The sequence below is a fragment of the Rhinatrema bivittatum genome, chromosome 5 (genome assembly GCF_901001135.1).
Source record: "Rhinatrema bivittatum chromosome 5, aRhiBiv1.1, whole genome shotgun sequence".
Classification (NCBI taxonomy): Eukaryota; Metazoa; Chordata; class Amphibia; order Gymnophiona; family Rhinatrematidae; genus Rhinatrema; species Rhinatrema bivittatum.
In genome coordinates, this window is record NC_042619.1 from 199,161,659 (window position 1) to 199,175,388 (window position 13,730).

At 43.8% G+C, this 13,730-nt stretch overlaps 1 protein-coding gene across 5 annotated transcripts in view; it reads right to left on the reverse strand.

The window, feature by feature from the left end:
* The window catches only part of GK (glycerol kinase), a 381,644-nt gene that overhangs the window by 207,240 nt on the left and 160,674 nt on the right, over window positions 1-13,730 (reverse strand). For all 5 annotated transcript variants that reach the window (XR_003856985.1, XR_003856986.1, XM_029603081.1 and 2 more), the window contains exons 12-13: window positions 7,689-7,769; window positions 3,322-3,400 (exon numbers count right to left, since the gene is read on the reverse strand). Coding sequence is in view for 3 of the 5 variants with exons in the window: in XM_029603081.1 (XP_029458941.1) it covers window positions 3,322-3,400; window positions 7,689-7,769 (160 nt within the window). In the remaining 2 variants the exon portion in view is untranslated. The remainder of the gene's footprint in view (window positions 1-3,321; window positions 3,401-7,688; window positions 7,770-13,730) is intronic.

Genomic DNA, 13,730 nt, shown 5'->3' on the forward strand with positions numbered 1-13,730 from the left:
GCCCCTACTGGGCATGCCCAGCATGGCACTAATCCTGCAGCCAGCAGGGGTCCCCCTTCAGTCTTGTTACAAAGCTACAGGCAGTGCCGAAAAATAAAATAAGAAACTAACCCAACACTGCAGGGTGGCGGGTGGGTTTCGTGAGGACTAACATCCTGCTGTCCTGTGAGAACACCTGTTACAGGTAAGCAACATTTGCTTTCTCACAGGACAAGCAGGATGGTAGTCCTCACATGTGGGTGAGTACCGAGCTGAGGATGTCCGAACATGCACCAAATGTACCCAAGGACGTGCCAGAGGCACAACAACTGGGGAGGAATTTGGGAGAGGGCATCCTGAACCCCACCGGGCAGGCGGAAAGGTGTTGGTACGTCACGTCGTAAATAGGTTACGCAATACAGACTGGCCAAAGATGGAATCTTGTCTTCCGGCTTTGTCCAAGCAATAATGGGCTGTAAAGGTATGGAGAGAACTCCAGGTGGCAGCCCTGCAAATATCAGGAAGCGGCACTGATCGGAGGTGTGCTTCTGAAGTTGCCATGGCCCTCACAGAGTGTGCCTTAACACTGTCTTGAAGCGGAAAGCCTGCTTGCTGATAACAGAAGGATATGCAGTCCGCTAACCAGGATGAAAGGGTCTGCTTACCCACAGGCTGCCCTAGTTTGATGGAACAGTAAGAGACAAAAAATTGAGTGCTCTTTCTGTACTTGGCAACAGTGATCATAACTTGATCAAATTTAAACTAATAACTGGAAGGGGGACAATAAGTAAATCTGCAGCTCTAACACTAAATTTTAAAAAGGGAAACTTTAATAAAATGAGGAAAATAGTTAGAAAAAAACTGAAAGGTGCAGCTGCAAAGGTTAAAAGTGTTCAACAGGCTTGGACATTGTTTAAAAATACAATCCTAGAGGCGCAGTCCATATGTATTCCGCGCATTAAGAAAGGTGGAAGGAAGGCAAAACGATTACCGTCATGGTTAAAAGGTGAGGTGAAAGAGGCTATTTTAGCCAAAAAAACATCCTTCAAAAATTGGAAGAAGGATCCATCGGAAGAAAATAGGATAAAATATAAGCATCGTCAAGGTAAGTGTAAAACATTGATAAGACAGGCAAAGAGAGAATTTGAAATGAAGTTGGCCACAGAGGCAAAAACTCATAATAAAAACTTTTTAAAATATATCCAAAGCAAGAAACCTGTGAGGGAGTCAGTTGGACCATTAGATGATAGAGGGGTTAAAGGGGCTCTTAGGGAAGATAAAGCCATTGCAGAAAGACTAAATGAATTCTTTGCCTCCGTGTTTACTAATGAGGATGTTGGGGAGATACCAGTTCCAGAGATGGTTTTCAGGGGTGATGACTCAGAAGAATTGAACAAAATTACTGTCTGGAAGATGTAGTAGGCCAGATTGACAAACTAAAGAGTAGCAAATCACCTGGACCGGATGGTATGCATCCTAGGGTTCTGAAGGAATTAAAAAATGAAATTTCTGATCTATTAGTTAAAATTTGTAACCTATCATTAAAATCATCCATTGTACCTGAAGACTGGAGGGTGGCCAATGTATCCCCAATATTTAAAAAAGGCTCCAGGGGCGATCCAGGTAACTATAGACCAGTGAGCCTGACTTCAGTGCCGGGAAAAATAGTGGAAACTATTCTCAAGATCAAAATCGTAGAGCATATAGAAAGACATGATTTAATGGGACACAGTCAACATGGATTTACCCAAGGGAAGTCTTGCCTAACAAATCTGCTTCATTTTTTTGAAGGGGTTAATAAACATGTGGATAAAGGTGAACCGGTAGATGTAGTGTATTTGGATTTTCAGAAGGCGTTTGACAAAGTCCCTCATGAGAGACTTCTACGAAAACTAAAAAGTCATGGGGTAGGAGGCGATGTCCTTTTGTGGATTACAAATTGGTTAAAAGACAGGAAACAGAGAGTAGGATTAAATGGTCAATTTTCTCAGTGGAAAAGGGTAAACAGTGGAGTGCCTCAGGGATCTGTACTTGGACCGGTGCTTTCAATATATATATAAATGATCTGTCTCCACCACTTCCACAGGGAGGCTGTTCTACACATTCACCACCCTCTCTGAAAAGAAATTTCCTAAGATTATTCCAGAGTCTATCTCCTCCTTTGAACCTCATCTCATGACCTCTCATTTTAGAGCAGGGATGGCAAACTCCAGGCTTCGAGTGCCACAAACAGGCCAGTTTTGCAGGATATCCATAATGAATATGCATGAGATACATTTGCATAAAAGGGAGGCAGTGCATGCAAACCTCCCTCATGCAAATTCATTGTAGATATCCTGAAAACCAGATCTGTTTGTGGGAGTTCGCCATCCCTGTTCTAGAGCCTCCTTTCCATTGAAAAGGCTCACACCCTGTGCAGGGAAACCTTTAAGATATTTGAATGTCTATCATATCTCCCTCATCTTGCCTTTCCTCTAGGGTATACATATTTACGTCTTTAAGTCTATCCCCATATGCTTTAGAACGAAGACCACGTCCATTTTAGTAGCTACCCTCTGGACTGACTCCATTCCGTTTATATCCTAAGGAAGTGATGAAAGTTATAATGTTAAATTAAGTGGAAGGATGGGCATTCCGGATAAGCCATACAATCTTTTTCTGCCATCAAGTTTCTATGATAACTTTAAACCTGCTCTAAAGCACTAGCTTAGCCGGATAACACAAATTTGGCTAATATAGCTGGATTTTTAAACCCCTCTCAGAAATGCTCCTGGAATGCAGGGCCAGTACAAGGGTATTAGGTGTCGTAGGCAGACCTTCTGATTTGCACCCTCCCCCCTTGTCAGGTGAGGATAGGTCGGTTGCTCGTTACTATCATAAAATAACTGCTGGCAACTGCTGAGCTGCCACTACCAACACCGCAGCAGCGGCTGTTTCTTCTTTGGCACGGGCCGCACTGCACGGCATGTGAGTCAGTCGCCCCGAGTGGCCGAGCCCCCGATTAATTTATTGCACTGCCGTGAGATGGTGATACTGCCACTTTGCAGCTGGCTCTTGTTGCATGCCGTGGCTGCTGCCCCTGGGTCCCTGTTGCCCTAGGCCCCCGCCTAGTTCACCTAGTGCTTCTGTCGGCCCTGCTGGAATGCCTCTTTTTTATGCAGCTAGATTTTAGCTGGATAATGTCTTAGCCAGCTAAAATCTAGCTAGTTAAATGGCTCATATTGAGAAACTTTCCATTTAGATACATATCTTGTGATTTATCCATCTAAATGGCTTTGAATATTAAACTTAAAGATTTATTTTTTTTACTTTTGCAAGATTACACATAAAAGAATCACTCACCAACTTCATCAGTTGACTTAGCAATCCCCAGGTTGTCTCTCAGCCAACGTACAACAGCACCAGCTATAGCAACAGAACCCTATTGAGAACAAATCACCTTCATTTCTTAGAAAGTTATAAAACAGTAAATAATGAGAATGGCAAGTTTCAAAAGTCATTTACTACTATTTACTTGAATTAATAGGCCATCTGAAAAATTGCTCCCCCAGTATGCAGATAAAAGTACATATCAGCATCAACAAACAGCCCTACTTTTACATTTATTATTTATTTATTTATTTAAAGTCTCTTTTATACCGATGAACGTTCACACATCGCATCGGTTTACAATTAAACAGTAACAGATGGGCGGAAACCCTTACATATAACATTGTAAAACAGCGTAACTTTTGGGCAGGGCCCTTACATGTAACTGATAAAAGGAGGCTAAAACTTGGAAGGGTATAGAGCTGACTATACTGGGCAGAGTCCATGTAGTCAATAAATAGATACAGCATAATCACTATATACATATAAGAACAAAACTATATACAATAGATAATGACATAAATAGCCGATTCAAAAGTACCAAATCGAAGGGCATAAGACAGATTCCACAGGGTCGAATTCCTTAGTCATATAGTAGGATTATTAGTTAAAAAGAGTTTTAGTAGGACAGGGGGGTTTAAGTAATGGCTGGTGAAATCTGGTAAGCTTGCTGGAAGAGCCATGTTTTCAGTTTTTTTTTGAAGGTAGGAGTGTATGTTTCCAGGCGTATATCAGAGGGCAGGGATTTCCAAATAGATGGGCCGGCGAGAGAGAAAGCTCTGCTTATGGTGGAGGATAATTTAAAAGATTTGATAGGTTGGGCGCGTAGGGTTCCTTGGAGGGCTGTACGTGTTGGTCTATTCGAAGTACGGGGGAGGAGTGGGGGGTTAATCCAGTTAAGGTTAGATTTCAGCAGACTTTTGTGGATGATAAAAAGGGCTTTATAGCGAATTCGGAAATGTATAGGGAGCCAGTGAAGTTCGATAAGTGTGGGGGTGATGTGATCTCTTTTTTTTGAATTAGTTAGAATCCTAGCGGCAGCATTTTGTAATAGTTGTAAGGGTTTAGTATGAGTAACGGGAATGCCTAGCAAGAGTGCATTACAATAGTCTACCTTAGATAAAATGATAGACTGGAGTACAGTGCGGAAATCAGAAAAGTGTAGCATAGGTCTAAGTTTTTTTATGGTTTGGAGCTTAAAATAGCATTCCTTGATGATGGATTTAATAAAGGGTTTGAAAGTAAGATGGTTATCAATAAGAACCCCAAGGTTGCGAACGTGTGATGGGAAAGATGTGGAAGAGTATGCAGGTGGGATGTCTGGGAGCGGGGGCCCATTTGATATGATTAAGAGTTCAGCCTTACTGGGATTTAGAGCTAGTTGCATGTCGTTTAGTAATGTTTTGATAGAGGAGAGTCAGGATTCCCATTTAAGAAGAGCAGTTTGAAGAGAGTCAGAGAAAGGGAAAATGAGTTGCACATCGTCCGCATATATGAAATGCTTGATGTGGAGGTTAGTGAGGAGAGTAGTGAGGGGGAGCATGTATATATTAAAGAGGGTGGAAGAGAGGGAGGAACCTTGGGGAACACCTTGGGGCAGACTAATGGGGTCCGATTCATTGTTATCAACTAAAACAGTGAAAAGACGGTCCTGGAGATATGATCGTATCCAGGATACGGGATCGTATCCAGGATACGGGAAAAATAACTGGAATCAAAGACAAGATTAGGTTGGAGAGATAATATCGTAGTTTTGCATTTCCAAAACTGTGCAGAAAGCAGAGTTGCTTACCTGTAACAGGTGTTCTTACAGGATAGCAGGATGTTAGTCCTCACATATGGGTGACATCATCAGGATGGAGCCCAATCATGGAACACCCCTGTCAAAGTTTGACTGGCACCTACTGGGCATGCCCAGCATAGCACCAATCCTGCATCCAGCAGGGGTCCCCCTTCAGTCTCGTATGATAGCAAACAGTACATGCGAAAAATAAAATAAGAAAACTTAAATGAACCCAACACGGGTGGGTTTCGTGAGGACTAACATCCTGCTATCCTGTGAGAACACCTGTTACAGGTAAGCAACTCTGCTTCTCACAGGATAAGCAGGATGGTAGTCCTCACATATGGGTGAGTACCGAGCTGAGGATGCCCGAGCAATGCACCAAATGCACCCAAAGACGTGCAACAGGCACAACAGGGGTGGCATCCTGAACCCTGAATGGATCAGTGGAAAGCTGTTGGGTAATTAAACTGAAAACGAGTTGCGTAGAACAGACTGGCCAAATATGGAATCCTGTCTGCCAGCCTTATCTAAGCAATAATGAGCTGCGAATGTATGGAGGGAACTCCAGGTCGCAGCCTTACAAATGTCAGCAAGCGGCACTGAACAGAGGTGTGCTACTGAGCGAGCTGAAATTTGGCTCGCGGTCAGAAAAAGGAAATGCACGAATTATAACTGCAGTCTTGGATTATTCTTCTTGTTGAATTGGATTTCATCTTCCAGCGTTTCCCCTGAAGCAGGACTACGGTCCGAAACATGGCCATGTCGGGACGTTTTGGGACCTATTCAGAGTAGATAAGTATCCACATTACCGTTTTTGGATTTATCAATTGGGAGTTTCTCCCATGAATTTTTGTCGGGACTGTTTTTAAGAATAATTCTAAAAAGTAAAAAATTGATGAAATTGAAAATTAAAGTAATGAGACCCCTTACAAAAAACGAGATGGACTGATTGATGCCTCCTCGTGAATAAAAGGGTCTAACAAAAGTTGATTCGGCATTAAGGTGTGTTATAGCATATACCAGTACATTAGTTTTGTTTGGTTGGTCTTTCAACTGCGCCATGGTCTCTCAGATCTTTTCCCCAAAGAGATTATCTCCCACACAGGATAGATCTGCTAGCCTGTCTTGGACCTCTGGTCTTAAATCTGAGGATTTTAGTCAGGCCCATCTTCTTGCACTGATCCCCGCTGCAGATACTCTGGAGGCTGTTGAAGATATCATACACAGCGTGGACTTCGTGCTTTCCAGCATCCAGACCCTTTTGAGCCAGAGCATGAAGTTGAGTCTGCAGTTGCTCTGGTAAAGAGTCCGAGAAATCCTGGATCCTCTTAAAAAGGTCTCTGTTATACTGTGTCATGTATAACTGGTAAGAGGCGATGCGGGATATGAGCACTGAGCCATGGAAAACTCGCCTGCCAAAAGCAGGGATTTCTGTTCCTTCCCTTGAGGTATGGAGGAATGGGGTTTTGAATGTCGTGCCTTCTTCTGGGCTGATTCAACAACCATAGAGTGATGATCCAACTGAGGCTTCTGGAACCCAGGAGCTGACTGCACAAGATAGGTGGCATCTGTCTTGCGGTTGGCAGGTGGAACAGAACCTGGGTGTTCCCAGTTTCTTTTCAGGAGATCAAGCAGGATTCCATGAATAGGAATAGACATGATTTCCTTGACAGCATCAAGAAACTGGAGTACTTCCAGCATCTTGTGCCTAGAGTCCTCTTCTATCTGAAGTTGGAAAGGAATGGTTTCAGACATTTCCTTGATGAAATTAATGAAAGACAGATCCTCTGATGGAGAGCATCGTTTTTCATGTGGGGGAAAGGGCTCTGTATCCTGGGAAGTATCATCTGTCCAGGGATCATAAGGTTGATCTCCAGCACTTAGTGGGTCTCCAGTAGGGAGAAAAGGTGCTAATCCTGAAGGACCAGGCCTGGGCATCGGAAGTGGCACCAAGGGCATCGATGGAGGCACTGACAGCCTCGACGATATCGATGGACGAGTCGTTGGTAAGATCCCAGACGGTAGAATGGGTATCTGTGATTCCTCATCAACCGACGATAACGGAATCGGAGTAGAAGGCACCGGAGGTACCAGTGCTCTCGGTTCCATTGATGGCAGGGCACCGATCAACGCATCCAGTTTTCCCAGTAGCGATGTGAGGGCTATGGGAATCGGATCGGTGACCGGCTCGGGGACCAGTACCAGCGTTGACGGAGGCTGGAAGCCCTGAAGTGCTTTACTGATGGCCTCTTGGATCATCCGATCCAATTCCTCGCAGAAGCCTGGGATGTGGAACCCTGGCTCCAGAGTAGGAGGCAGCACTGGCGTAGCCGGAGGGTCCACCGGTGAAGGTGGAATCGCGGATCCCTGCACCTCTGAAGGTGGGGGAACGCCTCGGTGACCCGGTCACAGAAGAGGATGGGGCCTTTTCTATACGGGGCTTTTCTTGTCTTAATTTTCTGCTTATTATTTCTAATCAGGAGCTGTCTCTTGATATATTTGTAAAAAAGTGAAATATACAATTAAACATACAGAAATGATTCTGCAAATTTACCTCTAGTGCATAGCACACAGGTTTGTCTCTGCCAAGTTGGTAAGCGACTGTTGTCAGAAGGCCATGTTCAGATAATATAGACTGGAAAAAAATTACAAATTAAAAACTTTGATCAAGATTTGTACAAACATTGAAGAGAAAACAAATCACAAATCTCATTATGTCCTCAATCTTATTGGTCAGTTCAAACTTCACATCCTCTGCCTTATGGATACATGGATAGGAGAGGGTAACAGTTGCCCTTGCCCATATCTTCCTCCAAGATAGCAAATACATCACACTCCCTGTCCAATGGGCCATGGAGGAGGAGTTGCTGCCATCTTCAGCCACACTTACCTCTGTAACTAATAACCACCCAACAGGTAATGCAAACTGCTTAGTTTTGAAAATCTAAGGAAACAAAGGACCAAAACTTGTCCTTATATAACATCTCCCCAGAACATCACTCAGACTCCTTTCTGAAACTCTGAATTCCTATGCGACATGGCCAGTACATCCCACAAACTCATAGTATTAGATTTCACCTACCATGTGGAAACCCCTCCCAGAGGTAATGACACAACATGGAGGATCTTGGCTTCACTCAACTAATCAAGGTACCCACTCACAGACATGGGTCACTCTCTTGATCTAATTTTTCACTCCACAAATCTTAATCTGGATCCTAATACAATAGCAGTAGACCCAATCTCTTGGTAAGACCACTACCTAGTCCAGAGCTTTATTCTAATCCTACAACATGCTTATCTTACTCCCCCACCCAAACCATCTACCAAGAACCTGTCCGCCATCATAAACAATATAAAAATATCCTCAACATACCAACAAACATAACTATTACAGACTCGCCCAATCTCCTAGTCCAACAATGGAAAGATGAATTCATGTTAGCTATCAATATCCTAGCTCCTCGAAGCCCAACCCCACTATCTCCTAGAAACTCCCCATGGTTCCACGATGGTCTTCTCCTAAAGCATTCAACTAGAATGAGCATGGTGGAAACACAAAACAGATGACAGCCTCTGTCTTTACAAGGAACAATCAAAAAAATATAAAGCAGGTATTTGATAAACTAAAAATGATTATGTCTCCAAACTACAATTATCTATGAACTTTGATCTAGTCCAGAAAGTCTCCAACACAGGAACCAGAACACTTAACACCTCCACAGGAGACCACACTGTAGAAATAACTGCAAAATTATTCCTAGATCAATCCAACCCATATGCTCCTCTCCTCCCGCAACATAAGTTTCACCACACCATTCTTGGCAATTCCCTCCAGGCAGCATCCCCCCATCTGACTTTAGAAAAGTCACATCTCTAGAGGTGGAACAATCCTTCAAAAGATCAGTCAATCCATGAGCCCTTTAGACCCAATCCCTCCCAGATTCATCTGCAACCTGAAACAAGATTTAGCCCCTTGACTATCTTCCATAATCAAGGCCATCTTATCTCAAGGCTCCCTATCAGGCTCACTTAAAAAAGTGATAGTCAATCCCAACCTGAAAAAAAAAACAGGTTCTGAACCAAAACTAATGATTACCATCCTGTCTCTAGCCTATGCTTTCTAACCAAGCCTGAAGAAAAAATATTCTACTTCCAACTTTGACTTCCTTGAAGGGAACAATATCCTATACCCTCACCAATCTGGCTTCAGGAAAGTTCATGGAATTGAATCAGTCCTATTGGCCATCAACAGTATTCATCTTAACTCAGACCACGGGAGTGACTCCATTCTAGTTCAATTAAATCTTTCTGCCACCCTTGATAGTTAACCATTGTGATTCAGTGTTTGGGAAACACCGGCATTGAGGGAACTGCTCTTAAATGGTTTGAATAAAAGCTTATAAATAGTTTTTGGCTGGCATGACCTGCAGTTTTATGTTATATTATTTTAACTCCTCTTTTCATTGAGTCAATTTTGCAGAAAAGTATTTTATTGTGATATCATTTTATCTGTTTGTAGTGTAGTAATATTTTGGTAGAAGTATATCTGTATTTTTGTACCTCACCCAGTACTTTTGCATGCAGTAATAACTACTTTTAAATAAACAAACATTTTCTTCCAGCAAGAAACTCTCATGGGTCAATAAGTCATCCATCCCCAAGGACCTCAACTAAGGAGTGCCACAGGGCTCTGTTCTCTCCCCAATATTTACATTTGCCAAATCTACATCTTTATCCACTCCAACACAGAGTGCGACCTATTCACGGATGACATTCAGCTCTGGCAAATTAAGATCCGATCAAGCTTCTTCCATCGTTAATCTTAATAACTGTCTTACTGCAGTAGCCCACTGGGTCAATATCCAAACAAACTAAATCCCTCAGGTTCAAATCCCCCTGCTGCTCCTTGTGACCTTGGGCAAGTCACTTTACCCTCCATTGCCTCAGGTACAAACTTAAGCCTATATTCATCAAAAAGCTTTAAATATAGCAAAAATAGCACCAGAGATTAAAAAAAAGGGACATGGTTAGGATGTGATGGCAACAGCTAACGCCTGTGGCGGAATGTCATCGTGTACCATGTTGCATCATCGCACAGCGTGTTATTTTTGCAGCTATATATACAGCCTTCCTGAAGCTGTCTCTTTAAGGGTGTGTTGAGGCATGTTTTAGAGGAGAGGAGGATAGTTGCTGTGTTGGTGGTAGAAGATAGTTTATATTAGTGATTTCAGAGTGCATTGAGCTGTGCTTTTCTGTGCTTCCTTTTGTTAACCTTTATCTTTGTCTTTTGTCTCTGTGTGTGTGAAAGCTTTTGTTAGTGAAGTTTGTTCGTTTGTCTTTTTTGTGAAGGAGTGGAGGAGGTGGTAAGTGGAGGTATGAAGGAGGTGGAGAGAATGGAGCATGAGAGGCATGGGGATAGGAGAGGAGAGGCAAGAGGAGGGAAGAGAAGAAGTGGGAGGATGAAGGCAGGAGTGTTAGGGGAAGGAGAAGTAGGAGACTGAGTAGGGACAGAAGCAGAGAAGCAGCATAGAAGGGATAGGGGGCGGCGGGTGGGGGAAGGGGATAGGCAGGCAAGCATGGGGGGAGGAGTAAGGCAGGCTACAGATAGGCAGAGGGGAAGGGAGTTTGCAAGGCAGGGCCGGGGGGGGGGGGGGGGGGGGGAGTAGGAGAGGAAAGAGGAAGTGGCACCCCCATCTGGCATCCAGGCAGCAGGACACCTTTGGCGACTGTTGGAAAAAGGATGCTGGGCTTCATGGACCCTTGGTCTGACCCAGTATGGCATGATTTTAGGTTCGTCTCCATGCCATTAAGTTCAGCGACATGGAGAACGGAATGGTAATAGCAGGAGTCCTGGAAAGCCATGCCACGCTGTTTAGCAACCGGGCATCTAAAACATCAAAAGGCAGCCAAGGCCCAGATCTGGAGAAGCCTAGCCCAGATCACCACCAGGCAGAGCGGCATACAAAGAAGTGGGAAGCAGGTCATCCACCAGTACAAAGAAATAAAGGTGCAGCTTAAAAAGGTGGCAGCCCAAAACAAACTCCAAAGAATGACAGGAGGAGGAAATCCATCTCCCATAATCCTCACTGAAATGGAGAATCGCCTAAAACAAAGGCTGGGACCGGATGTATTTGAGAGAATGGATGAGCGGCTAGACACCACAAGAGCTGCAACCAGTAAGTTCATCTCACTTATGACACTCACATGACAACATAAAAATGTGTTTTATGACCACATGATCAGCATGTGTTACAGGAGGGAGGTATGAGTGCTCATCTGCCTTGTAGTTGCTCTAAAGTATGGGGGTGGGGGGGGGGGGGGTCAGTAATGTATATGGATAGTAAATGTTTGGGGTTGTGTGTATGGGGAGGCGGTTGGAGGAAGATTGTGCGTTTTGCAGTTGCTCTCAGTGAGTAGAGTATGAAAGAGTGCGTGTGTGTAGGGGGGAGTGGAGGGAGAAAATGTGTGTAGAAACCGCAGAGGGCTCAGGGGCAGAATTGGGCTCTGGTGGTTGTAACTCCCCCTGAGGAGCTTGAGTACTAACTCATCTTCATCCGGCAAAGTCTGGGAGACCTTGCAAGCCACACTGCATCCATTGCTGTCATCCGTTCTCATCTTTGTCTGGAGAAGCTTGCAGAATCCAAGCAAACCTGTTTCTGCCACCAGTCCACACCACTTTGGCCATCTTCCCCCCATCAGCACTTATGTTCTCGCTTGGTACACCTGCTGAGCGTTACGACAGTGTCACAGTGAACAAAAAGCTTTTTTTTTTAAATTTCACACATCACACTAAAAAGTGTGACCAAAATGATAAAGGGGATGGAACAGCTCCCCTATGAGGAAAGACTAAAGAGGTTAGGGCTGTTCAGCTTGGAGAAGAGACGGCTGAGGTGGGAATATGATAGAGGTCTTTGAAATCATGAGAGGTCTTGAACGAGTAGATGTGAATTAGCAAAATTGCTTACCTTGTAATAGGTGTTATCCCAGGATAGCAGGATGTAATCCTCACATATGGGTGACATCAGTAATGGAGCCCTATATGGAAAATCTTTTGTCAAAGTTTCTAGAAACTTTTGACTGGCAGTGTGCCCACTGAGCATGCTCAGTATGCCATGATATTCTCAGCCACAGGGGTCCCCCTTCAGTCTGTTTTGTAGCAATGAGCGTTAGCCAAAAATAAAACAAAACATATCGGACCCAACTCCGCGGGGTGGCGGGTGGGTTTTGTGTGGACTACATCCTACTGTCCTGGGATAACACCTATTACAAGGTAAGCAATTTTGCTTTATCCCAGGACAAGCAGTATGCTAGTCTTCACATATGAGTGATTAGCAAGCTACAGGCCGAGTCATCTTTGTATTGGACCAACAGGTTACAACTTGTGCAATAGGCACAACAACTGGTGTACTATTGGGAAAAATGAGGCAGCCTGAAATCATGAAAAGTTGGATGTGGAAGGAGTTGGGATTATACTGGAAACAAATTATTTAAGACAGATTGTCCATAGGCTGAATCTTGTCGTCCTTCCTTGTCGAGACAGTAGTGAGCCGCAAAGGTGCGAAGGGAACTCCATGTTGCGGCCCTACATATGTCAGCTATTGGCACAGAACGGTAGTGTGCTACTGAGGTTGACATTGCTGCGTGTGCCTTTACTCGCCCTTGGAGAGGAAGGCCTGCTTTTTCATAGCAAAACTGTATGCAATCTGCTAACCAATTGGACAGAGTTTGCTTGCCCACTGCTTTTCCAGGTTTGTTTGGATCAAATGAAACAAAGAGCTGGTTGGATTTTCTATGGGCTGTAGTGCGGTCTAAGTAGTATGCAAGTGCACGCTTACAGTCCAAGGTGTGTAAAACCCTCTCTCCTTGATGAGAGTGTGGTCTTGGGAAGAAAGTAGGTAAGATAATAGATTGATTCAAATGGAATTCCGTAACCACTTTTGGCAGAAATTTTGGGTGTGTACGGAGTATCACTTGGTCAAGTAGGAATTTTGTGTAGGGTGAGTATGTGACAAGTGCTTGTAACTCATTAACCCTTCTTGCAGATGTGATGGCTATTAAGAAAATAGTCTTCCAAGTGAGAAATTTAACATCACAGGAATCCATGGGTTCAAAAGGAGAATGCACGAGTCTCGTTAAGACCACATTAAGGTCCCATTGCGTGACCGGTGGTCGGCGTGGAGGTTTAAGTTGAATTAAACCTCTCATAAATCTACTAACTAGGAGTTGTACTGATATTGGTGCATCCCCAACGGTATTATAAGCTGAGATTGCACTTAAATGTACTCTTACAGATGAGGTCTGGCGACCAGAGTCTGAGAGATGCCATAGATAGTCTAATAGAGATGATGTAGTGCAGGAAAAAGGGTTTATACTATTTTGTGTGCACCACATGGTAAATCTTTTCCATTTAGCACTATAGTTCTTTCGTGTGGAGGGTTTACGTGAAGCTACAAGCACTTGAGAGACATTAGTTGAAAGATTGAGAGGTTGTAGAATCAAGCTTTCAACATCTATGCTGTGAAGGATATGGATGGAAGGTCGGGACGACGCAACCTGCTCTGATCCTGAGTTATGAGATTGGGTGCTGTGCCCA